The sequence below is a fragment of the Megascapheus bottae genome, chromosome 22 (assembly GCF_031878675.1).
Source record: "Megascapheus bottae isolate mThoBot1 chromosome 22, mThoBot2.hap1, whole genome shotgun sequence".
Classification (NCBI taxonomy): domain Eukaryota; kingdom Metazoa; phylum Chordata; class Mammalia; order Rodentia; family Geomyidae; genus Megascapheus; species Megascapheus bottae.
In genome coordinates, this window is record NC_143530.1 from 4979682 (window position 1) to 5006402 (window position 26721).

The following is a 26721-nucleotide window of genomic DNA, read 5'->3' on the forward strand; positions in this document are numbered from 1 at the left end:
CAAAGGATAAAATGAAAAGAAAATGTAGTTTCTCTTAGCTCTCAGTCATGACAGTTGGCATTGGTTTTATGTGTTTGTGAAATTAATATTTAGCTTGTGTTTATGCATATGCGAGGGGTGAGTCATGCCATTAAATAAGGTCAGCAGAGATAGTCTTATCAGTCCACAAATGCCAGTAAAGATTTGTGAAGGGTGGATCTGAAAGCTGTGCTTAATGGCTTGTGTGTGTGTGTGTGGGAGAGAGATAGAGAGAGAGAGAGAGAGAGAGAGAGAGTGTAGAGAGAGAGAGATGAGAGAGAGAGAGGAGAGAGAGAGAGGAGAGAGGGAGAGGAGAGAGGTGGAGAGAGGGGAGAGAGAGAGAGAGGGGAGAGAGATATAGTAGAGTGAGTGAGAGTGAGTGAGATGAGAGAGAGAGAGAGAGTACATCACTGGACTTTAACTCAGGCAAGCCTATCTCTATACTGTAGTTTCTCATCAGGCTACTACATACTGTCATTACCTTGCACTCCACTTCTGGCCTTTTGCTGGTTAATTGGAGATAAGGGCTTCTAGGGCTTGCCTGCCCAGGCGGGCTTTGAACCTTGATCCTCCAATCTCAGGCTTACAGTTGATGACTTTGAACCTGTACTTCTCCAGCTCAGAGGGGAGGTGACAAATGACATCTTCTTCTTGATGCAAATCTTGGTCTGGAGCAGATGAGTGAAGAGTAAGAGCCCCAGGCCAAGTACAAACAAGCACGGTGGTTCTGCAATGCGACATCGTGTGTGGCAGTGTGTTTGCTTGTTTGGTTTTGACCTGGGCGAGGCCAGCCTGTGTGCTCCTGAGGACAGGACTAGGTGGACGTGAGGAGGGACCCCTTGGCTCCTTTTGTGGGGTCCAGTTGCCACTCACTGACCAAGGCTCCAAGCTGGCCCACAGCGTCCCATCATGCAACACGCCTGTTCCCTTCTTAAGGAGGAAGCTGTGAGTGTAACCTCACCAAAGTGTGCAAAGGGGAACCACACAAGGTACGGCACTCCACTCACCCCTTCTTCTCACAACCCAGTGTCTCGTTCCTTATGCGTGCCACACCTGTCCCCCACTCTCCAGCTTCCCAATTTCACTTCCATTCCAGCACCCCAAAGGGACCCCCCTCCTTTCTTCACATACATCTGGCCTCCAGATCCAGGGTGACCCCACCCCGGCGGCACCCAGACTCCCTGGCTTCCATCAGTCCTGATGGCCAGCTTGCTGACATCATGTCCTTTGACTCATCCCTTTGAAATTCTGGGGGCCTTGGTCCTAGGATTTCTATTCTCTTCCAGACATCTTCAGTCTCATCCAGTTCTGTGGTAATCAGGCTTGCCTCCCCTTGCCCCCTGCCTGTCTCATATCAATTTTCTGCTTCCCTTTGGTGTTCCATCAAGTCTTGCATTTCTTTGAATGTGCTGTGATTTTCTTCACCCCACCTCAGGGCCTTTGTACATCACAATTGGTTTCCATGTAGCTCTCCCTTCCTCTCCTCCCCTCAGCCTCCTCTTTTAATTTGGGTACCTCAAATTCATGTTTCATTAACTACTTCTCCTGGGACAATTAAGTACATCCACAAACTTTCTAGACCAGGACATGACTCTCTTATAACTTTGTTGTTGTTCTTTAAGACAGCTCAGGATACTGGTAAAAGAACGAGCTCTGGACTTGGACTTGCTGGTTCAAATTTTGGCTCAGGGGAGCTATTTAACCACTGAGTGGGTCTGTTAACTTGGTATTGTATTCGTTATTATGTATCAGACTAGAACCACCTCGTGGGGTTATTAGAGAATCTTAGTTATTGAATAGAGTCAGTGCTCGTCTCAGAGACTCGAGCATGGTAAATGCTGGACAAGCACTAGCATGGTGATTATTCTTGTTGGCCTTCCAAGCCTCAGCGTCACCATGAACGGAGGGGCTGGCGGTTGAATGTCGTCTCCTTCTACTCCATTAGATCTTAAGCTCCATGGAGACAGGGCCAGTGTCTTGGTTACCTCCACTTCCCTGCAGCTCAGGAGGGGCCAGCTGGCACTTGCCTGGACTTCATAAAATGTTTGTCCACTGGGTGAAAGGCTAATGATGATGAGCCAGGAAACCGGTACATTGACTGCGTGAGAGAGTCACGGCAACCGATGCAGCGCTAGCAGGCCTGTTCAGGGGCTTCGCTGCACGTGCGGGGCTGTTGGGGAACTTTCAGCATTTAGAGCTGCGGAGACTGAGATCTTCCACCCGGGCTTTGGAGGGTGAGTACTATTTGCTCAGGGGTCTGAAGAACAGGAGGATGGAGATGAATGGTACAAGTAAATGGCAAGGGTCACAGTGTGCCTGTTTGGCTCAGCCTTTGCCTTTTACGCCAGGAGTCTGCGAATGAATATAGCAAGCACGTCAGGCTTTCAGATGGAAGGCTCACTTCTGACACACAGTGCCTTGCTTGCGGGGGTCCATTCCATCCTTTCCTTGTTGTTGCTTGCTGTTCTCTTGTCTGTTTACTTAATTGCTGCTATGAAGGGACTGGGGCTTGGGCTTGAAGACTTTGGGCTTCCTAGATTGACAGTCTCTTTACCATTTGGACTACACTCCCATCCCTGCCACACGTGGCTAACTAGGCCAGTGAGGATCATCTTTGCCCTCAGTAGCAAATTCTAGTTGCCTCTCGCTTGCCAGCAAGAGGACCCCTATGAGCCGAGGGTTGACATTACCCCCTGGTGCAGCGCAGGGACATTCATCATCCAGTTCTTCCCCCACGCAGCCGTGACCTAGGAAGCAGAAGTACTTTCCACGGGCTCTCTTGTCCCCATTGGTCAAACCCCGGGTACCCTGGTATATTTCAAAGTGAGATGTTCTCTTTTCTTCCAAGTAGAGACACCCTCAGCTATGTGGCTCATACCTCTACTACTTTTTATGATGGTTTTAAAACAAGAAATGAGCACATAGAAGGAAGAATTTTTTTTTCCCAGTCCTGTGGCTTGAGCTCAGGGCCTGAGCATTGTCCTTGGGTTTTCTCAAGACTAGAGCTCTACCACTTGAGCCACAGCACCACTTCTGGCTTTCTCTATGTATGTGGGGTGCTGAGGAATCGAACCCGGGTCTTTGTGCATGCTAGGCAAGCACTCTTACCACTAGACCAAACTCCCAGCCCAGAAGAATTTTTTTTTAAAAACAAGACCTAGATTAGGAGATGCAAAGGTATATGGTGGATGGGAAGGAATATAATAACAGTATTATCCGTTGGCTCAGGTGGAAGGGAGGGGATGAAGAGGGAGGAGAAGGGAGGAGAGGAAAGAAGAGGAAAGAAGGAACAAGCAAGTGAGGAAGAGAAAGAGAGAAAGAAGACTAAGTCAACATGGGCCAGTGGCCTATAGGCCTGGTACCTGCCCCATTAACTGTTCAGTTACAAAAGCTCATGTTCTTAATTAAGTTCCTCAGCATGGAACTAATTAGCAAAGTAGTGCAATAATGATAGCATACATAATACCGTATAGATAACTAGTATATGTAGTAGAGTAAGCTAGGATCTGAAAAGATTAAGTTGTCTCCGAAATATCTGATTCACCCCAGGACAAGTCCTCTCAGCCAGATAAACCAACCCAAGTGCTTTTCCAAAAAGCCTTTCAAACTTCTGGCAAATGATCGAGTATGCTTTCTCCGCAGCAGATGTGTCTGGCCTTGCTTCTGTTTGCATAACTGAAATCACTAAGCATTTTCCTGAATCCACGGATGGCTGCAGAATTTTAAAAATGTGTCTGATGACTGCCAGAACGCCATCCTGGCTGTGTTTTCCAAGGCCTTCTGCTTTCCTCTTTCCATGGGGCGGAAGAGGAAAAGGCGGCAGTTGGCTGGTGATTGAAATACAGTTCTCCTTGGCGTGTACAACTTGGCCCATGTTGGTTTTATCCTGGCCCTGGCCCTCTGGGCTGTCTGTGTCCCTTGGCCAGGGTGTCTTTCCTGGTGGCTGCTCTTTACATTCCACTGATGACCAGTGTGCATCACCTGTTCTCTTTCTAGCTTTTAATCTCATCCAAACCTCAGAGAACTCTCAGGGAGAGAATTAGGGAGTAGACTCAGCCTCTTTCTACAGATGGGAAAACTTGGGTACAGAAAAGTTACAGAAATTCTAGCCCCTAGCTTTTGTCCCAGTTTACCGATCTTTTTTTTTTTTTTTTTTTTTTTTTTTTTGCGAAACTTCACAGACAGAGGAAAGCCAATGGCAAAGAACTTTCTTACCAAAGTGATGGTCTCATTTCCCAGATTCCAAGAAGTATTCTACTTTCAAATAAGCCAAGTACTAATCTCACTACAAAAAGGAAGGCCTCATTTTTTTTCACCACAAAATCAATGCATTCCATGATTTGATCTATAAGATAATGAAATCAAGTTACAAAATAAAACTTGTAGTTCAAGGGATTTCGGTTCTAATGTGGTCTTATCCTGTTCATGTGTATCATGAGGTCAATCTCATAGGTTGCTCCCAGAATTAAAAAGAAAAGTGTAGGGTAATTTAGGATAGACGAGAACGTGAAAATGGAAATTAAATGAGCAGAGTGCATTGCATATACCAACAGGGAGGGTGTTTTCTTGTCCCTTCCAGCACACATAATTTGTGTCCGGGATCAAAACACCAATGGTATTAGGGAGAGCAATCACCCTTTCTGCTTATCTGCCTTCTCTGCCCATATTTTCCCTTCTCTTTCTTTCCTGCTCCCTCTGCTTTCCCATATATATTCAATGTGTCAGACATCTGCTGCCTCTAAACTACTTAAATACAGGTGCCATCTTTAGCTATGTCCCATCCTCTCAGGGTCTATCAGGCTGATTCCTCTGTGCTTTGTTCTTTTTCTCATATTATCAGGTATGACCTTGAAGACAGGACTTGCTATTTCTGCCCTTGGTTAGTAAATAGAATCCTCTAACTCATCATATTTCCATTTCAGGCAAAACCAACTCAACCTTGGAGAAATGAAATCCCAAAGGAGAACCACATTGTGCTTCATGCTCATTGTGATTTATTCTTCCAGAGCCACACTGGACTTGAACCCAGAGCCCAGCTCACATCCTTTGGTGAGTAAACCCATGTCTGTCATTATTTCCCAGTCACATTTCTCTGACTTCCTGAGAATGTCACAGACAGGAAAACGGCTCTTAAACCATGGCAAGGAAGGAGAGCTTTGTGAAAATGTTGCAAAATGACCATAAATGGACCTCAGTGTATTTGGCATCACATTGGTTTCAAGACTGCCATGCAGGCTGGCTCCTTAACTAGCTTGCCACTTTCAGGCTGAGGATGAGAATGGACAATTAGCACCCTCATTGCACAAGCCATTCTCAAAGCATTCCTTCTAGCCTGAGCATCAGACTAGAACACCTTGCAAAAAACACTCCTCTCTGAGTGTCACAGTCACAGGTCAGTGTGGGCTGAGAGACCACGGATGGCACGCAGAATAAATGATCCAGGTTGTCTCATGTTTAGACAGCCAGGGGGCTTCTGCTTTCACAGGGGGGACCAGGAAGTCTTGCTCTTGAGACACTGCTGGCTTCTTCTGTACCTGGTCTTCTCTATGACCCAAGGGCAGGGAGGGTTTCTGGCTGGGAAATCATCAGAAACACATAATTCTGACTCCCAGTTTCTTTGTCTGTACTACTGTGTGACTAGTATTACTGATTGACTATGATTACTGTGGGAATTAAATTAGCTAATATTTGCAAGAGGTCCTCGAACACTTCCTGGCAGATAAGCAACACTATGTAAGTATTTGCTATTTTTGAGTCTCCCACTCTACTAGTATATTTTCCAATGATGTTTCAAGTACTTCAGTTATGTTTTGTTTAGCCCATGTATGCATTTATATTTAATCCTTTGTTTTCTATATCAGTTGTCAGTCCTGGCTTTATATTTGTTTGACTGGTCATTCTTTCCCCTTCTTTTCCTTTCAGACTTTAATAGATCACTTGGCTTTAATTATTATTATTATTATTTTTTTGCTAGTCCACGGGCTTTGACTCAGGGCCTGAGCACTATCCTCGGGCTTTCTCAAAATTAGAGCTCTACTACTTGAGCCATAGCATCACTTCTGGCTTTTTCTATTTATGTTGTATAGAGAAATTGAACCCTGGTCTTCGTGTATGCTAGGCAAGCACTCTACCACCAGGCGAATCTCCCAGCCCTGCTTTAATTTTTTAAAAAATAACATGAGTTTGATGTGCTTTTTTTCTCTATTACCCCTAATGTAAGCAACTACTCTTTGTTTCAAGTAGTATAAGTTATATACATGTGGCGACACAATTTTAAATACTTGATCTTATTTTCAGGACTTTTGTTTCATGACTATCCACTTTTGTACTGTTTTCTTTGGGGGCATCTTTACTGCCTTTATTCCTCCCACAGTTTGAAAGGTGTACATTGTATATCTCCATTCCCCAGCTCCAGAGAGCAGGCCTTCATAATTGTATGGAATAACCTGTTTATCTCCTGGTTGGCTTAGAGTTCTGTCTATTCAAGGTGTGTGGGGGGAGTCTAGAAGTCAAGGCCATCTCTGCTATGGGGTTATCTTTGCCTCTGTTTCAGAGTCCCTTGCTCTTCTTGGCTACCTAGTACCTTCCCTCTATTTCTGGTGGCAGAGTCCTTCCACTGCCCGGGCTGCTCAGGGTCCAGCCAGTGACCACTGAGGTAGACAGTGGAACTTAAACTTGGTCTTCCTGGTAGCTCACACAGGTCACCCCTAGAGACTCTTCCCTCCAAAAATACAGTATTGCCACATAACCCAAAGGCCACAGAACACCCTTGGAGAGTCCCCAGTGCCACTGTCTGGTTTCCCTAACTGAATTACTACCGCCTGGCAACATGTGTCTATTCCAATGGCTACCATCAGTGCACCAGACCCTATATCCAGTGTTGGTATTAAGCAGGCCTGAAGCTCTGCTTTTACTTGCAGTAGTCTTGGAGACTTCATTAACTTTCCTTATCTCATGCAATACAATGTGGCATGTTCTTTGCTGGCTTATTGTTAATATGGAACACTGCCATACCTATATACATGGTGACTGGCCCAGATCGAAAGGGCTTCTCGATTTATAGTTGTTTTTAATCTAAACATAGAGACGTGACAGCAGGACTCTTGCTGAGATACTTTTGCAATGTCAGCAGCAAGAGAAGAGAGCATGGCAGGGCTGCCCCCTGTCTACCACCCCAGTTTTCCAAGGGATTTTGCTTCCCAGGCACCAAACGCTCCCTCTCACTCTCAACTGACCACCTGCCCTGCATTCCAGGCCACCCCGTTCCCATCTGCTCTGCCCCTCAGTACCCGGTCTGAGGTGGGGCCCTTCCTGGCATTGGTGGCCTTGTCCCTCCTGGCGGCCCTCAGGAAATGCCCTCAGGACAGAGCTGGTGTGGCAGCTCAGGCGGATATCTGGAGACCTCTGCAGGAGCACACAGAGGGGTGTCCACCTGGGTAAGGGGAGGGGAGGGGGAGACGCTCTGTGCTCTTGTCTGAAGTGAATATCCAGCAGAGCCTTGTGAATCCACTGCAGGATTGGGCCTCCCCAGTTCTACCCAGAACCCCAAGTTCAATGAGGTCTCAGAGTCAGGGAATCTGAGGATTGAGGTGGACAGGGCTGGTTTCCCAGAGGTCCCAGGCCAGCCAGATGAACACGAGGCACACCTCATTGCCTAAGATGACAGAAACCACTTGGCATGGCTCTGCACGGCTGATGGCTCACAATGTCAGACCCTGAATCCTAGAATGGGTGAGTGGCTTTTCCAGACCCCAGGACTTGGCGGTTCAGCTCATTGCGCCTTCTCGAATCTGGGATGGTTGAGGATATTTGTCACAACCACCCCAGCTTCTGTACACTGTCAGGCAGTCCACGTGCCTTTCCTGCATTGCTCTCTCTGATGCCTGTAGACTTTAAAGGAAGGCACATGTGAACGGGAGGGGTCCAGCAAGATTTAGGAGAGGCAGGGAAGTAGGCAAAGCTGTGTGTCCAGAAGGTTCTAGAGGATCACTGTAAAGATTCAAGACATCTTCAAACAGCAGCTTCTCCAAAGTTAGCCTCATATGGATGGGCAGACCATTTTCTAATCTCCCTAAATGAATCAGATGGGGGAGAGGGGCAAGGGGTTCTGTTCTCACAGAGAATCGAAAGAACTGAAATGTACCTTGATTTTGACTTTCCACAGATAGCATTGAGGCCTTAAACATTTTAGTCCCAGTGGAAAGCAGAGAGAATGAAAACTTGACCTTAGAGAGCTGGACAAAGGTGACCCTTAGAGGTTCCATTCTCCTGGGCCAGCTGAGGCCCTCCTTGATCTCAACCAAGTATGTAGATGGAGAAACCTCTAGTATCCAGTCTCTTCCTGCGTCCAGTCCTGGGGCAGAGGCAGGAATGCAGGAAGAACTTCGTCTGCCAGGGCACAGGGCCAGAGCAGGCTCCAAAGGAAGGGAACAGGAACCACCCTATACATTGGCTTTGTCCCTTCAGTTCCTGCGTATTTAAGTTCCTCTAAAATAGCCTCACTGCAAGAAAGAGAAACTGGACTTTTGAAATTCCAATCACCATCCATCATGACTCTATTTATTTCTCTAAGAACACTTCTGAACTCTCATGGACACGGAACTTCCTGACTTAATTCTTCTTCAACTTGTCTGCCCTAAGGGTCTGGGGAGGGGACCAGACATGTACAGTTGACAGGCACAGGGGTAAATGGCTCTTATTTGATAATCCCTTCACAGGTAACTGAGGAACAGCAGGTGGTAGGAGGAGAGAGAGAAATGGTAGCAAGAGGGGCTTGGAATGTAGCTTAGTGGTAGAGTGCTTGCCTAGGATGCATGAGTCCCTGGGTTCCATTCCTTAGTATCACACAGACAAAAATAAACAAATAATAAAAAAAAATAAAAGGAAACAAAAAAAGGCAGAAGGAAAAGAGAGCTCAGGTTCCCTGGTAAGATGAGCTGAGGCCCTGAGAATGCAGCAGGGCTGAGTTCGGATCCTGACCCTTTCTGTTCTTTGAGACCCAGACTTGTGTTTTCTCACTGGCCAACTGAGGGTAGCCACTCGCACTGATCTGGATGGCCCTGGCTCCAAGCATGGAGCAGTTCTTGGGAATTCTGTTTGTTATCATTTACTGTGCCTGCTGGACAGTCATGGGCCCTCAGGGAGCAGAGTGAGTTGGGTCTGGGGCAGTCAGAGCGATGTGGAGTTCTCGGAGAAGTACATTCCTCTGTGAACTGAGTCATCCAACAAGGCTTCAAAGAGGGGGCGCAGTCCCAGTGAGCCGGGAAGGGAGCTTGGGCGGGACACACATCCCAGGAAAACCCACCCCCAGGCAGGAAGGGTAGGTGAGGGAGGCCGAGTGAGGTCAGCGGGTAAGGTTTTGGTAGCAGCTCAAGAGCTACCAATCTCCTCCACTTACTGTAGGAAAGGAGACAGGTTCCGATTGAGGAACGAGGCGCTGGGGTGTGAAGACATGGAATGGTTATCTCAGAATGGGGAGTGCTTAGACCCAAATATTAAGACTCTGTAATCAGAGCTGTTCTCCGCTCTTGGAGGAAGCATTTGGTTTTTCAATGACCTTAGGAAGTAAGCGCTATTCATCTTCATGCTACTGAGTAGGTCTAAGGCATAGAGAGGTTGAGTAGGCCACATGGCCATTTTTACAGTGGAGCTAAGATTTGAACTCACCACTTGCTGATCTCTTGCTGGAAGCTGGGGTGGAGAAAACTTTTCCAACCTTAACAGACAACTTCCTAAGATGATTTTTTTATTCCTTCAGATTCTCCGTGAAGGTGAACTAGAGGGTGAAGAAATCCTGAGGCAAAAACGAGCAGGTATGGAGGCTCCTGGCTTTGCAATCTCTTGTGTAAATCCAGTCAAATGATGCTGTAACCTTTTAATGCTGTAGTCCTTACAACTCACTCCGTGTCTAGGTATGCCAGCAGCAGTGTCTTTGGCAGTAGTATTGCCAGAAGTGATTTGAAGGGAACTCCTTTGTCTGCTGCGTCAGTGACATTGAGGGGTTCCTGCCCACGCCCTGCACGCAGTCTCCCTTCTCGACTGTTAGCAGCTCAGCTCCTCAGACCACTGGGGTCTCTGTGGCTTTCTCTCCCACTTGTCCCTCAGAGCCAAACACCTACTCTTTCCTCAGGCCCATCCCCTCTCCCTCTCTACCACTTTCTTAAACTGTTACCACTGAGCCCCTTATTTTGAATCAACCTAATCCCTAGGCTAAAATCCTTTTTTTGTTATTCCAGTTTTTCTATTAAATTAGCCTGGAAAATGCAAGGTTCTACCCTGTGAGGGGATCAGGGCAAGTGTAGGGTTGTAATCAGTGACATTACTAATTTGGTATGGCTCCCTTCCTCTCCCTTTCCCTCCCCTCCCTTCCCCTCCCCTCCCCTCCCCTCTCTCTCTTCCCTACCTTCCCCTTCCTTCTCTTCCACTACCCTTCCCTTCTCTCCTTTCTTTTTTTGGTTTAATCTTCACCTTGTTATCCCAATGTTACTCTACTTGCCCTTCTCCTCCCTCCTTACAACCCAATCTACTCGCTCCAAAGCAAGTGGCATTTTTCTGACAACCCATGGTGTTTCTTGTACACCGTGTTAGGCCCAGAGCCAAACATGTACCTATTCATATTTTGAAAGATGATGATGATGATTACAGTGATGATGATGATGATTCTGATAATGATTTTTTGGCACTGGGATTTGATCTCTCAGTTTCCCATTTAGCTATGAAGGTACTCTAACTGCTTGAGCCACACCTCCATCCCCCTTTAGCCATATTTTCATAAAGTCTTGCTTTATGCCCAGACTGGCCTGGATTGCAATCTTCCAACGTGTACTTCCCCTGTGGCTGGAACAACAGATGCATGCCACTGTGTACAGCCATGGAGTGAGACGGAGTCTCTGAAACTTTATTACCCTGGCTGGCCTTGAACCTTGAGCCCCCATCCTTGCCCTATATAGCTAGAGTTATAAGCTTGAGCCACTATACTCGGCATTGTTATTTCTTGTTAAAATCAAACTTTGTGGAAAAATTCTACCTCCAGGTTTTCATCAAGTTCTTCCTGGGCTCAGGCTAGGCGCCTCCCAGAGAGGCTGGAACCCACCTGTTTGAATCCATGGCAACAGAATGGGGTGGTAGTTGCTGGAGGGAGGGGTAACGCTTCCATATCTGGGAATATGACATTCCAGGAATTTTCCAAGCCAGCTTTCATTAAAAAACCATCATGAGAGTGACAGATCACCACAAGACATATTTTCCATGTATTGTGCATGGTCGTCTGCACTCCTGCGCTTCTCAAGGCATCTGGGAAGTGTGAGTGAATCAGCTCATGCTCTACAGAAGATGGATTGGCCTCAGTACTTTTACAACACTAGTGTCAGAAATGACTATGGAAAGGCCCTGGTGTGGGGCCCTGAATAACAGGAACATAAATTACAATAAGAAAATGACTGTCCAGGAAGATGACGGAAGAAAGCCCGAGGAAGGTGATGCCGGGCAAGACATTCACGAAGGGCTTGTGCTCCAAAGGCAATCAGGACAAAAATGCACAACCCTATTGAAAAAGAAGAAGAAGAAAATAAACTAAATCCAAAAGGGTTGGGGATGTGACTCAAGTGACCGAGCACCTGGCTACCAAGAGTGAGGGCCTGAGTTCAAACTCGAGTCGCATAAAAAGAAGGAAAGACAAGTACAGGGCCTGCTGTGCCGCTAAAGAAAGCACTCTAACTACTCAAGATCCTGCGGCCTCACCTCCCCAAGTGCTGGGACTCTAGGGGTGAACCACCACTCCCATCTAGAGGTAGACATCCTCAGAGCGCAGACATCACATGATCACGCCGCCGCTCAGAGCTTGAGTGAAGTACACCTGCAGGCCTGATGCTGGAGAGACCCCAAGCATGAGTGGTAGGAGGAGAAGGGGTGGGAGAGAGGACTCAGGGAAAGTCTTCGCTGGGCACCCAACATTCCCATATCTTCCTGCCAGAGCGAGGCCCTCACAGATCAGGGTTCTGGCTCGCTGCACAGACTAGAAAGCTCAAGTGTGCTGGCCCTTTTTGTCCATTGTGGGATTTGGACTCTAGGCTTGGGCGCTGTCCCCAAGCTCTTCAGCTCAAGGTTACTGCCCTACCAAGGAGCCACAGTGCCACTTCTGGTTTTCTAGAGGTTAATTGGAGATAGGAGTCTTAGGGTCTTTAGTGCCTGGTCTGGCTTTGAGCCATCATCCTCAGATCTCAGCCTCCTGAATAGCTAGGATTACAAGTGTGAGCCACTGTGATTTTTCTAGTGATTTTCTTAAAGCGTGATCTCCTTTGGTCAATAGAATACCAAGCTCCTTTCTCCTGAGTAAAGCCAATACATTTCCTTCTTTTGTAGATGGGAAGTTAATTTGTGCACCTATTTGGGCTCAGAGTCTGAGTTCTCAGACTCAACACCAGTTCTCATTAGCGTTGCCAGGCAAAAGTAGACTTGTTTGCTTAAACAGCTGTGATCAAGACCCAGCTCTGCTTGTCACAAGTGGGTGGCCAACTTTCCAGAAATGTCCATCTCTGATAAGTGCCTGAGGCTGGCAGTGACCTGTGTGAAAGGAGAGGGGAATCCTGGTTGTTCAGTGCTTCCTGGACCGGCCCATCTGCCTCGGCCTGACACCAGTGACACCAGGCATTCGCTACCTTCAGTGAGCCAGAATGATCCAGACAAACAACACAAGGGGTAGCAGAGGCAGAGAAAAAGAAAACAAGCGGGTTTATCAGAACTATCAGGAGCCAGATGGTGCAGAGGCTGAAGAGGAGGGAGAGACTTTAAAAGGACATACAAGGAAATGGAGAGACAAACTGTCCCTCTTGGGTCCCTTGCAGCCCGGGGAAGGACAAGAAGCATTCCTTTCCCAGGCTTAGGGCTTGGGGAGGAGCTGAGGAGGAGGGTTCGGCTTTTCTACCCCTGGGCTCTGGGTCTGTGTGAGGGGAGTGGAGGATGCACATCTGGCCCTGCCTGATGGCCTCATAGCTGTCTCTGAGCATCTGGGCTGCTTGCAGGAGCTCCTGGGGGTGGGGGGGGGGGTTGGCTCTATCCTAGGATTCAGGCAAGAAGGGGTTGCCCAAAGCAAGTCAGGGGCCCACGCCTGACTCTTTTTCTCAGTTCACCCCACATTTTATTCCATTCTCAGGTCAGTGACTTTTTGGTTTACCCAGTCTCTTCTCAGTAGCATGGAAGCTCACATCTGCAGTCTGGCTGTGCAAGAGGCCACGTGTAAGGAGGCTACTCGAGGCAACTCTTAAGACACTGCCTTGCAAAACAACTCAAGCAAAACAGGGCTGGGGGCATGGCTCAAGTGGTAAAGCAACTGCCCTGACTACCATCCTACTATCACCAAAAGGAAAAAAAGAAAAGAAACAAAACAATGAGTCCAAAACAAACACATTTAGGTATTGACATTGGTCCTGCAGTATTATTAATTCATTTGGAGGCAAACGTAAGATTCTAAACTACTTGATCCTCAACGTCACTGTAAAGAATTTTTCTTCAAGATTTCTGGGATTATAGTTTACCGAGGTTGAGGCACCCAAGTGTGTGTGTGTGTGTGTGTGTGTGTTCCCCTACGTGTGTTAAGTCGTCTGTCAATATTTTGAATCACTGGAATGGATAATGTTGGATAAAGGGCCGGCCTGGGATTCATTGATTTTTAATGTACTGATTTGAGAATTCTCAGAAGAATCCTGAAAGTAAAATCATTTCTTTGGTTAGTATATATTCCGTTCTCTCATCAGTCTCTAGGGAGAGGTGACATGCAGGCTTGGCGAGGGGTAGGGGGGTTGGTGGGGAGCAGGGCGCATTAAGACTCTCTTAGGAGTTTAAGGACCCGGAGAAAAAGGCTGAGAGGCTCAGTAGGAGGTGCACTGCACCTTGCTAATGTCACAGCACCCTTTCCACTCAGGGTTTTGACCCCAGACTCAGCACTGTGGACTTTGGAATAGAAGAATACCCTTGGTTGTGATGGAAAGCGATGCCACCCACCAATCCCCACATGCATTCCAGGCGTGCACTTGTTCTGTAGTTACATCACAGCCAGACATGGACGCAGGGTGGTGGGCCTGAACCAGCTGAACACTCAGGTAGGAGTTGCTGTGCTCAGACCAGAGCTGGGGTTGCAGCACTGCAGATGGTGGAATGGATGACACTGGGTTGTTACTGCCTCTGCCATTTCTAAAGAAGCAGCCTCTGTCCAGGAAATCCTGTTGACATTCATGGAAGGACAGCAGACTGGTTTCAACAAAGAGGATGCCAGGGCTGGAGAACTCTCTGGAAGGAAGAGATATGGCTGCATTACTTTTCAGGAAAGAAGAATGCTCCCAGGCAGACCTTGTAAACACCGTGCATTTGGGCTCCTTCCTCACTCGTGTGCTGTGTCCTGAGCTGGCATCCCACCAAGGAAGATGAGCAGTTCTTCCACAAAGCCGGCTTGTGTTCCAGAACATTAGAGAATCCAAAAGAAAACAGGAAGCCTGAGGCAACGCCATCGCTCCATGACAAAGGGAGAGTCCACGTTAGGTTTTAATATCATTTTATTTTCCTGGTACAGATGTCATGAGAAGAAGAAAATCTAATGTAAGAATGCATTCCTGGAAAATCTGTACAGGCCTCTACTTACAGCTTGAGTTCATTATAGCAAATCAAATGATGCAAAGTGAAATAATCTCAGCCTATAACCAAGGTCCTAAGATAAACAGAGATTACCACTCTTAGGTAAACAACTACTTCAGCCTCTGCAAGAACCACTTCATAGTTGGAGTTTCTCCTAATAAATTTTCTCAATATACTTGACATCAATAGTTCTGGGAATATTCTCTTTAAAAACATCTTATAATGATATGGGGAACATTTTTTGTTCTTTTAGGAAGCAGAAAGCATTTTATTGTGTTACTGGACATCATGCATTTAAATTTGACTCAAAATTTAAAGCCATGGTTTTGCAAGTATTTATTAACTTTTGGTGCACTTGAAAATTTTCAAGGCATCTGTGAGAATTATTCTTAGTCTTTACAGTTCCTTTATTAACCACTTGAGCCTATAACTTCTGTTCTCACTGTGTACTTCAAAGGTTCATTCTTTTTTTTTTCATTACTGGGGCTTAACTCAGGACCTTCTGCTCTTACTTGGCTTTTTCTGTCATTACTGGCACTCTACCACTTGGCCCATACATCCAATCCAGCATTTTGCTAGTCTTATAAGCATTGCCTGGGCTAGCAATGAACCTTGATCCTTCAGATCTCAGACTCCTGAATAGCTAGGATTTTAGGTATGTGTCACCAGTACTTTACTTAGATCAAAGGTTTTGTCACACTTGGAGAGGTGAATCTGTGCCTGAACTTGAGGTGGGAGAGGGGTTAATTAAGAAGTAACTAAGTTGTGCTTCCATTTGGGGGCAGCCCCATGCCTGATGAGTAAGGCTGTGAGAGCTAAAGGAACCCAGTTCTTGTCCTTGAGAAACTGGGCACAAATGGCCGGGAGATGATGTCATATAGGAAACTGGGAAAGAGCAACAATAATGTATATTACACACATAGTCAGGCCTGTCTGTGGTGTGTGTGTGTGTGTAGATTCATTTAGAATGCCAATAATCAGTTGCCTAAAGACAATTTGGAAAAGTTCACAAAGAACAGGAAATCCCTTTTATTTCCCTTAATAAGTTGTCAAGCATCTGTTTGATTACTTGTCATCTTCCTGGCCACTGGAAATACAAAGCAACGGCAACAAGGGAAGAATACAGTGAGTACAGGCTAAGAACAAAGAAATGACCTGTGTGATGTTTCCCAGAGGCCTTCAACCGCAAAGAGCTAGGAGGACACCCACCCACTCCTGTAGACCCCAACTGCAGCTTTGATTGCCTGAGTGGTTGCAGGAGCCTGCTTGCTATCTGCCCCGCTTCCATCCTTGCTCCTGTCACGGCATCTCCTATAATGGTCCTTGGCCATGGACACCAAGTTTGAGGGTGGTCCCTGGTGGGGTACACACGCTCCTTTTCTAAAAGTGTTCATAGCAGCCCGGCACCCTCATGCACCAGTCGGCAGCGTTCACGGCTGTGTATGTGCCTCAGCGTCTCTGCCTTTCCCAGGGAGCATGCCCACAGCCTCTGGGTGTTTTCATTTCAGCTGTCCTGAGTGCCACAGTGGAGGAATACACCGTGGATATTGAGGTCAGTCTTGAAAATGTCTCCTTCCTGGAGTCCATCAAAACTCACTTGAACAGCCTCCACTTCCCAATTCAAGGGAACAACACGGACCCCTCTGCTGACATTCTCAGCATAGCAGTGACAACAGGTGAGTTTACCAGGGAGGAGATGGAAGAAAGGCCCTCCAAGGGTCTTCTGGGTACAGCACATGATCCTTGCAAGCTCCACAAGCCGGTAACAAGATCTTATGACTTCCCAGCATTCCAGGATGAATCTCCTACCGGAAAACTCTGTAGCCCAGGGGTTCCTCACTTTAAATGGGGACCAGAGTTTTGCTAGGTGACCCTCATAAATGGCTGTCATAAAGTGGCCTCAAGATACAGCCAGCTTCTGCAGGAAAAGCCACTGTCTCTGCCTTAACAGCAAAATTTTAAGGTCCTCCATGAGATAAGAGCCCATTTGAGCTGAAATGTGAAGGGCAAACATGTATTTGTGTCTTCTAGATTTGCTATCTATTGCTACCAAACAAAGTAAACTAAGCATTAGCATTGTAAAAAAAAAAAAAAAAGATTACCTTACAGTTTCTGAGAGCCATAAGTCTGGGAGTCACATCGCTTAGTGTTCAAGCTCAGTGTCTCCTGAGGTTACCACTGAGGTGTTGCCCAAATCGAAATGTAATTTGATAGGGAAGGGGGGAAAACCAAGACGGGGGAGGGGGTGTGTGGGGGGGAAGGAAATGGGTACCAAGACATGTGAAAGGGTATCAATGTATGTGAATTAATGCACCTTCTATCTGGCAAATATCATGTAACCCTTTTACTAATTACAATAAAAAATGTTAAGTAAAAGTTATTGAAAAAAAAAAGAAATGAAGTCTCCACACATGCTCATGTGGGCATTGCGGCAGGTTATGATACCTTCTCAGCTGTTGACTAGACTTGAGTTCCTGGCTCTCAGGGCATCTCCAGTGACAGGCATTCATGACTGAATTTCCTCCAGAGAGTGGGGGCAGAGAGAAAGAGAAAGGGGGAAGAAAGACGGGGAGAAAGAAGGGAGAGAGAGAGAAAGATGAGAAAGAGAGAAGAAAGGATGACCAGGAATCATTCCAGAGGTTCTTACATACCCTATATCCAAGGATCTGTTTGCCATAATAGATATCTGGGGTCCATCTGCTATTAGGCCAATAACCATCTAAAAATCATACCACAGTACAACAGTCACCAGGCACCCGTACTTAGAGCAGCCATCTTTCAGACATCCACAACTTGGTGTGTGCGTGCGTGCGTGTGTGCGTGTGTGTGTGTGTGTGTGTGTGTGTGTGTGTGTGTGTGCGTGCATGCATGAACCTTAGCCAGTTCCCCTGAGCTTTGGGAGGAGCCATGCGAGGTCAGGTTAGGATTCCCGATGCTGCTTTAAGTGCTTGCAGTCTACAGATGCAAAGATGCTGTCTGCCTTCCCTTTTCTGGTTGATGACAGTCTGCCAGCCTGCTGCAAGTGAGATGTGGTGTTCCTGCGAAACAGGCTACAGGTGGCCTCGAGAGCAGTGCCTCCACCATCTCACCTGTCAACCGCAGCACGGAGGCACCCACGCAGGGCCCCCCTGCAACTGCCTGAAAGGCCTCCCTCCTGGAGGGCCCTTCTGCCAGCTCCCAGAAGGTATGTGCTGCTTTCTAGAACCTTGAGTGCCCATTCCGTTCCAACTTAAGCAAGTAGCTCGGTTTTCCTGTCTGTGTCTTGACATTAACGTGCGATTGCCAAGTATGATCCTTTGCTTTGCAGAATATCTGACCCTGAGAATGAGAGTGAGACTGAATGTGGGATTTCAAGAAGATCTCAGGAACACCTCCTCGGCCCTCTACAGGTCCTATAAGACTGACCTAGAAAGAGCGGTAGGTCTTCTTCCCAGAGACCTTGTAACCAGCAAATTGTTCAGAAGGGACCCCATTCCCTTCCCTGGGGACAGTTTGCTTAGCTGTAATCCATGAATGAAGGTTTGGAGTTATTTAGCTCCATCTAGGATAGCAAATTTAGAAGCATTCAAAGTGGATCACTCCTATAACCCCAGTGCCCCTGAAGGCAGAGATGCGGAAGATTCAAGTTTGAAACCAGCCTGGGCAGAAAAGCCTTGGAGGTGACATTTTAACACTTTTATTTATTTTTGATTCCCCGATCTCAACTTCCCAAGTAGCTAGGATTATTGGCTTGAGTCCCTGCGCCTGGCTCCTGAGCAGTTTTCATTTTTTTCCCCCACACCGAATTTGGAGTCTGCTTTTCTAAGAATTCAGGCTGACATAGGCAGTAAGAAATCACTTTTTTCGAAGATCTGTTCATGTGAGTGCTGACAAGACAGAAGAGAATTCTATGTAGGATGAGAAGGGACGTGTGCTGTCCTCTCTGCTTCTGATCTATGAAACTTGTCTCATCTTATTTTCCAGTTCCGAGAGGGGTACAGAATCTTACCAGGCTTCCTATCCGTGGCTGTGACTGGGTTCACGTAAGAATGTTACAATTCTTCCATTTCCCTTTGATGGCACAAAGCAAGATGTCAGTGGAGGAGAAAACCCGTGCTAGGGTGCTCGGCACAGGCTGTGGAGGTGGGGGGGGGTCTAAGCAAAAGGAAGTACTAGGGAATCTCCCACCCCCTGAGAGAGGGTCCTTTTTAATAGGAAAGAATGGAAGAGATGTGTCCACGCATGCAAGGATTTTGCAATAATGAGCCAAGTGGCTCTCGGGAGTGTTTGCAAGTACAAAGGCGAGAAGATGTCCTATAGCAATGCCCTTGTGCAAGAGAAGTCAGCTATCTAGAACAGGACCACGAGGCTGCTTGATTCAATATCAATGGGTGCCTTGGGCTTAAGCACCCCAGCGGTCCTCCATTGGTTTGCACCCTGTTTCAAAGATGTGATGCTAATGTTCCAAACGAGGACGGGGTACAAGACTCTCCAGGGGTTCAGCCTCACTTCACATTCAGTGAATCCACTGAGCCTGGGTTGGCATAGCTGTGCAGCTTAACTCAGCAGGTTCAGCATCATGGAAGTCTCCCTGTAGCCTCCTGTGTGATTCTGTTCATTCATTCCCACCAGGCAGCTTCCTTTGTTTATATTTCCTATCTACAGGCTTTTGGTACACCAGCCTAGCCTTCAGCTATCGTCTAGAGTTCCACCACAGCTTATTTTGGTCATTCCCTGAGGCGGACAGTACCCCACCCCCAAAGGGTTTCCCATGCCAGTAAATTATAAGGCTCTGGACTCTGTCAGGTTACTCCTTTACTGACCTGTGTGATCTCTACTCAGCAAAGGCAGTGTGTTTGTGAACTATGAAGTCAAGACTACAACACCACCAAGTGGGTTAATCCAGAAAGCCAACAAGAATGTCATGAAGAACCTCAATCAGACATACAGAATGGACGGCACCTCCTTCCAAGGCCTGTCTAGTAAGTGAGGGCCGCCAGGGGCGTTCCTCCGGGCAGATTCTGCTTCTCTTGGTAGGGTGGCTGTGGCCCAGGTCCAATCTGGAAAAACATATTCGGATGCCCTGGGTGGAGAGAGACTTCTGTCTCCTGGTAGTGTTGTGGGATATCCTCCCCTCTTCACAGGGTCCCCCGAGACCTGGAGAGACCTGGAAAGCAAGCGTGAGGGGAGCAGGGAGTAGAACAGTGGTCCACCGGCCAGGGGCATTTTGTAGGTTTTCTGTGTCCACACAACCAAAATATCCGAAGAAGCAGCACTGTGTCCATCACAACGCTTGCGTCGAGCGTGGCTTCCATGCCAGGAGCCTCTGGACCTTCTACCAAATACAAATTTGGTTAGACATGCAAATTCAACAATGAAAATTCTCATCCAGTTCTCTACTAGATCTACCAGGCCAATCTGGTGCCCTGCATGGCTGTGGAGGTTTGGGGACCCAATCCTTGCCCTCTGACCTGTGAGTGGTAGCCTTGAACCCTTGCGGTAACTGCAAATGTCCTCCTCTGCTGGGGATCCTGACGCCTTCTCTTGGGGTTTCCAGATGAGACCAAATTCACAATTATCCCGGAGCTGATCTTCGAAGGGGACAGGGTGACACTGCAATGTGAGAATGAGGTCTTGTCCCCCAATGTGTCCTGGCACTATGGGGAGAACCGCTCTGAGATCCAGAACAGCAGCAAGTTCTTCATTTACAACGACATCCTCAACATGACCTCCATATCGCGCCTCACGATCTACAACTTCACCCAGGATGATGCAGGTGGGTCTCTGCTGACCTCTGGACCTGTGGGAGGCAGGGGTGGGTGGGAGGGGGTGGAGAGAGGCTCAGAGAGCAGCCAGGCAAGGGGAAGGTAGATGGGGTTTGCTGTTCACACGCCTCCAAAATAATCAAAATTCATTTTCAATTTTAAAGTTACCTTTGCTGTTTTTATTTAGCATATGGTATCATCTTCTTGATCTAAGCTCTAAAAACCTTAAAGTAGCTGTGTGGAAGTAGAAATTACACAGAATGCACTGCATGTCACTGAACTATACACACTTCAGCCTGGACACACATAAAAGTCACCCAAACAAAACAAGATGGTGGACATATCACCTGAGCTCCAAATTTCCTTGTCTTAGAGGACATTCCTCTCGTTAGCCTCTCCCCCGCCCACCCACCTGCTGCAGTCAGTCACAGGAGCATGTTGAAATTATCCAGAGACCAACCATCAACCTGACACAGCCTAGAGCCTCAGAGCCCCATTCTAAGCCACAGGGCAAGAGGGCCATTAAAAAAAGTAGACTATCGGTATATGAATGCAATCCCATCTTCCGTGAGTCTCATGAAACGTTAACTGTGGTGGTAAGTAGGACGTCTTTGATCTTCTCACTGGCCCAGTCTCCATTCCCCCACCTCTTCCAGTCCGGCCTTGCTTTCTAGTAGAGAAAGGCCCAGGAGGGTTACAGTCAGAGCATCTCCTGACCCGTGGCCTCAGGAGAAGCATCTATAAGGAATCCCTGCAGTGCTTCTCATTACACTATGTGAATTGTGCACTGTGAGGGACTTGGTTTTGATACCTCCACACGAGCTTCTGGTGGATTTGGTTGTGCTGAGTCCTGGACTCGCCTTCCTTGTCACACCCATTTCCCAATCCACCGTGTTTAAGCTTCCTTGAAAAAAGTTTCAAATGGATTTTTTTTTTGCCAGTCCTGGGCCTGAGTTCAGGGGCTGAGCACTGTCCTTGGGCTTTTTCAAGTCTAAGCTCTACCACTTGAGCCTCAGCACCACTTCTGGCTTTTTTCTATGTATGTGGTGCCAAGGAATCAAACCTGGGTTTTTGCGCACGCGAGGCAAACTCCCGGCCCCTCAAATGCATTTGTAACATAAGCTAATATCCACCTGTAATATGAAGGGTTTTCATTGTGACCTTTCCATTCTTGCAGACACTGAACTTTAAATAAACTCACACTCTTTGCCGTGTTGTCACTCCTCCTTCTCTCTTTGTCAGACAGAGACAAAAAGAGGAGGGTTTTATGATCACTTTTTTCATATCTGCATATAATGTTCTTCTTTTATATACTCTGCACACACACACGCACATACATATACCCATATACATGCAAACAGACAGTCTTTCCCCCACGCTCACTGGTTTCCCTGCCAAAGTTCCTCCTTTATGTTTTAAGTCTTATCTCTTAGGTCTAGGTTTTACACATGGGAAAAAATATGCAGTCGTTGCCTCTCTGGGTCCTTAAGCATGTTTAGAGTGAGTCTGCTGGGCTTTGGAAGTGGTTCCTGGGTTTGCGGTGCCTTGAAAACTGCGGTGATAACTGGGACGAGGCCATCACTCCTGTGAGGAAGTGAGCGTGGAAGGAAGAGTTAAGGGTGTGTCTCCTTTGCAGGTGACTATGCCTGCAAATTGATGATGGATATTTTTGAATACGGGAGCTCAAGAAAAATAGAGGTCATACCTGTTCGAATTTTGGCCAAGGAAGAAATAAAGGTGATGTGTGACAACAATCCCGTGACTTTGAACTGCTGCAGTGAGAATAGCGTGAATTGGAGCAAAGTGGAGTGGAAGCAGGAAGGCAAGATAAGCGTTGAAGGTAAGAATGCCAGAAGTGACCTTTTGCAAGCAAGCTTCCACTTGCCTCTTGGCCAACTAAAGATGGGTATTGTGATGGGAGAAAGGGAAAATGTCAGATGGTTATTTCTATTCTGGACTTCAAACTCTGAAAAAATACTAGATTGGGTGCCAGGCTCAAGCGCAACACTGGAACAGTGCCTCGATACGTGCAGACAAACTCGGTGCTAAGTTGTAGGCAAGATCTTAGCAAAAGAAGATGGAAGGGGCCTCACGGATGCCTCCAGCCCAAGGTACCGCCCACCCTGTGCAAAGCTGGGCCTGCATTCCTTCCCCAACCTCCTAGGCTCTGAAACGTGCTATGGATACCTCAGCTTTGATTGGATGGTTGACTTGCACTGAGGTCTGACTTCTCTCTCTTAGTGTCTACCCTCACATGTATACCACCTCAATCTCCCATCGCTGCATTTATCATCTTATGTATCTCTCTGTAGACTTATTTGTCCCCCCCCCAGTTTCATGCCAATTCATAATCCTGCTACCTTTATGTTTTATGAATGAACAATAACAAAACTACACAAAAACAATAATTGTGACACTCTATCATATAACTGTTTTATAGAAATCCTAACTCCCACGTGATCACTTTTAATCACATTGAAACTTGATCATACATCTGAGCTGACATTTTTACCTCTGTTATGAAAATAAAGAAATTGAGGTACAGATGAAATGCTTCATCCAAGGTTATCACAGTATGAAAAGAGAAGAATTAAGACTCCCAATCATTCTTCATTTGCAAGACTAGCAGTTTGGTGTTGCTGGGTTATATTATCCAACCCATTAGGCCAACACTGCCATGAGTGGCCAGATTGTTTCCTACCTAGAAACCACTCAGAATTCCATCGGCCTCTTCTCTTGAGAAACAAAGGTATTGCGTAGTCATTTAAAAAATAAGGCTCAGTTCAGGGAATTCACTAAAGTGGTAAATCTTTAGTCTACAAAGCCTTTGCTTTTGGGTACCATGACACTGTTTAAAAGGAATACAGAAACATTGAAGTACCCGCACGTTTCCCTGGGCACATCTGTTTGGCAATGCACCTTCCATGGGCATCATGTGTGTTCTGGCTCAGAAGAGGGGGCAGGCATCTGGAAACTGTGGAACCTATTGGCACAGGAGATACGTAGTCACTCCCTGATTTTGAACGAGGAGGGGAAGTAGGCATGGGAAGGAAGTGCCAGACAGGAAAAGGCCCTCACACAATTCCTGTGGCACTGGCTGAGACTCTTTCAACCCTGAGAGGTGGCGGTCCTCACCATCTGGCGAGAGAACCAGCAAGTCTGTGCTGATGGTGCCCAGAAACCTCTCCCTCTCTGGTGATCACTTCTGCAAATCACTGAGGGCTCCACCAACTGCAGAACAATGGATTTCCTGCACAGGACTAGCTACCTGGGGCCTGCAAAGTGGGATCATTAGTAAATTGCCTCTGGGCTGGGACCAGCCTTCTCTCACTGCCCCTTGCTACCTCCTTTCTGCAAGCTGTCTTCCTCCCATATAGCCCTTGCCTGTTAGCATTCGTCTTTCTGCATATTCGACTCAAATATTGCATCCCAAGGCATTTGAAATGGAGTACACAGAATACCTACTTATCTATTTACTTCCCATGCACATTATTTCTGTCCATTTCTTTGTACACTTCACCCTGTGTAACTTATTGCCACGCATATGAGTTTGGTTAAACAAAAAAGTCTGGTGTTTAGGGATGAGTAAGAGTCAACACGAAAAGAAAAGGAGGAGACTATTCCAGAAGTAAACAGAGCGTAAAGGCATGTTGCAGGGCACACCAAACGCCCAGGATATGGCCTGGTGTTTAAGGGAGGAATGTAGTGTTAGACTAGAGGGACATGAGCAAATAAAGGCACCCTGTGAATAAATACCATATTCCACACTAATGGTACTTGACTTTATTCTATATACTGCGGTGGGGTTTGAAAGGTAAAAGATAGATTATCAGATGATCAGAGCTGAATTTGAGAAAGCTAGAATTTAGTAATGTAGTCAGTTGGTTGAATTAGAAACTGTATGAAAATTGAAGCCTACAGAGGGTAGTTTATAAAGTGCACACAACAGACAGGAGGGTGAATGACCTTGAATTGACCTGGTAAGAAATGTTTGTGAAGTATAATCCACAAGAGTTTTACAACCTAGGAGAAGTACAATGTGAGGAAATGCAAATAATTAAAGATGACTTGAAGACTCTCTGTTTGGGGAGCTGCCAAAGGTGGAGAGGAAATGCCGGAAGATGTGCAGGTTTTGTCTGAGGAAAAAGAAATAAGTTGCATGTGTCAAGGTAGGGCATTGAGGATGTCAACTAAATGTTGGGAATTTTCTCCTAGGTTTCCACTATGGGCATTTTTTCTTAGACGCATGTGGGATGTCCTTTAAAGATATAACAGAAGTCAAGGCTGTGTGAGGAATTGCCCCATGAGAGCATGGGAGATAAGGGCAGGGTGGGAAAGAGCCGCATTCTGAGGAACAGGCAGAAGAAGGAAGGGAGCAAGGAATCCTGGGGAAGAAGCTCGGGAGGAGGGGTGGAGACAGCAAAGAACGAGAGACCTCGGGGATGAAGTAGCTGTGTCAGAGCGAAGGGATGGCAGAGGGTAGCATGATGTGCTGTGGTGTTGGTAGCGTGAGAAGGCCCCGGCTGGAGTAAAAGAGTTGATCACTGTTGGTTTTCAGAGCAACATTCTGGATGGAGGATGGAGAAGGTCAATTGCAAAGACATGATGAGAACCAGGAGTAAAGAGTTAGAGGTGAATGCAGATCTAGAGAGATGAGGAGGGGAAGAACGAACCACGGTGGTTAGATGGGCTTGGGGATGAAGGGGCCAGCATGTCAGGAAAGGAAAACTTGAGTGCATTTGTAGCCTGAGGTAAAGAAGCCAGAGATAAGATGAAGACACAGAGAGAGAAGAAGTAAAAGATGGAGTTAATTCTGAGGGAATTGAAAAGATGTGGCTTTCCAAAGGATGGATGGAGAAGAAAGGCCTAGAAAAAGATAGGACATTTGTGACTTTGCTATTTAGCCAAGATTGGAGAAGAAGGAAGTAAGCCAGAGATTTCCAACAACTATTAAGAGAACGAAGAAGAAAAATGGTCAGTGTCACAGATCACATCAAATATTTCAAATATTATCCTTCAACTAGAGCCAGAAAAGATGACTTTGTTTGGGGATCAGTCAAGAGACTTCTTTTTCCTTCTTCTTTTTTTTTGAAATGACAGTGTTTGAAAGTATCTTTGGGGTCACAACAGATAAAGAGGGAGAAGGGAGAATAGAGAGACTTGAGATGGGAGTTGGACATGAAATCCATGCTCTAGTGTGTCCAAAACCCTAGGCAAGAGGCAAAGATAACTTGGAAAGTATAAAAAGGTGGGTTTAGGAAGGGAGTTCTATGGCTGGGCTGGGGCGCAAGTAGTAGAGCACCTAACTGGAAAGTTCAAGGTTCAAAACAGATAATGAACTAACAAACTCACTGACAAATAATCAATAAGTAGACACAGGCATGTCAATTAATTTTTTTCAAGGAAAGATCAAAGGACATGCTCAAGAACATGTTGCTAGTAAATGGTAGACTAGAAAGATGGGAATCCTAGATCCAGAGTCTGCAGATCTGGCCACTGTGCTACTCTACCTTTCATCCAGAGAGTGAATCTAATTCAAATGTAACTCACCTTTATTGAGGTGGCTTCTGTGCTAGATCGTAGGCCGCCATTCATCCAGGCCCATAGAGGAATCATTCCTGTCTTTGTAGGAATCCCAGAAACAGACCTAGAGTCTTCCTGCAGCACATACACCCTCAAGGCCAATGGAACCCAGTGCCCCAGTGGGCCGTCAGGAACCAAAGTCACGTACACCTGTGAGTTCATCCGCAGTTACGGAGCCAGAGGCAGCAAGAACATCGAAGTCACATTCATCTCTGTGGGTAAGCCCTCTCGCACTTGATTATTTACTTATTTAGTTTTAGCTAGATCCATGTTATCTTTACTGATGAACTAGGAATATCCATGAACCAAGGGGGAAAAAAACCCCAACAAACAACAATTCATGCAAGGCTTTCCCTGCAAGGGGGATAATGCATTAGGAGAAGGAAGAGGATCCCTTCCCTTCTATTTAGACTCCTTCCGATGGGATCCTTTTCTGAATCAAGATGAGTGAGGTGGGAGGAGTGGTTGCGGGGAAGGAAGGAGACCTGTGGGGGGGTAAGATGGAAGACTGATGGGGAGAGGGCACTTGGTCCTACTGTCATTGAATTCATGACAACGGAATGGGAACCCCCTCCAGTTCTTCCCTTTTCTCCCACAATCCCCTTCTTCTGACCTTACAGTCAGCAGCTGCATTCAGCCCCCCACAATCCTTCAGCTCCCACCACAACTTCTTCACTCACCCCCGATGTAGAGTTTGCCTAATAATCTGGTCATTGTCCTTATTTTACAGTTGGGATGTAAGGATTAATTG

At 46.6% G+C, this 26721-nt stretch overlaps 1 protein-coding gene across 7 annotated transcripts in view; it reads left to right on the forward strand.

Moving 5' to 3' along the window:
- Adgrf5 (adhesion G protein-coupled receptor F5) overlaps positions 1-26721 on the forward strand; it is a 66247-nt gene that overhangs the window by 22909 nt on the left and 16617 nt on the right. For 5 of the 7 annotated variants that reach the window (XM_090355521.1, XM_090355525.1, XM_090355522.1 and 2 more), the window contains exons 1-8: positions 16022-16319; positions 17648-17827; positions 17951-18060; positions 18607-18665; positions 19465-19604; positions 20180-20398; positions 22024-22227; positions 26018-26188. In XM_090355521.1, coding sequence (XP_090211647.1) covers positions 16055-16319; positions 17648-17827; positions 17951-18060; positions 18607-18665; positions 19465-19604; positions 20180-20398; positions 22024-22227; positions 26018-26188 — 1348 coding nt within the window. In that variant the 5' untranslated portion in view covers positions 16022-16054. Of the gene's footprint in view, positions 1-4940; positions 5068-9775; positions 9831-12520; positions 12524-16021; positions 16320-17647; positions 17828-17950; positions 18061-18606; positions 18666-19464; positions 19605-20179; positions 20399-22023; positions 22228-26017; positions 26189-26721 lie in introns of those variants that run through there. The other 2 variants (XM_090355527.1, XM_090355526.1) reach the window with 2 other exon arrangements.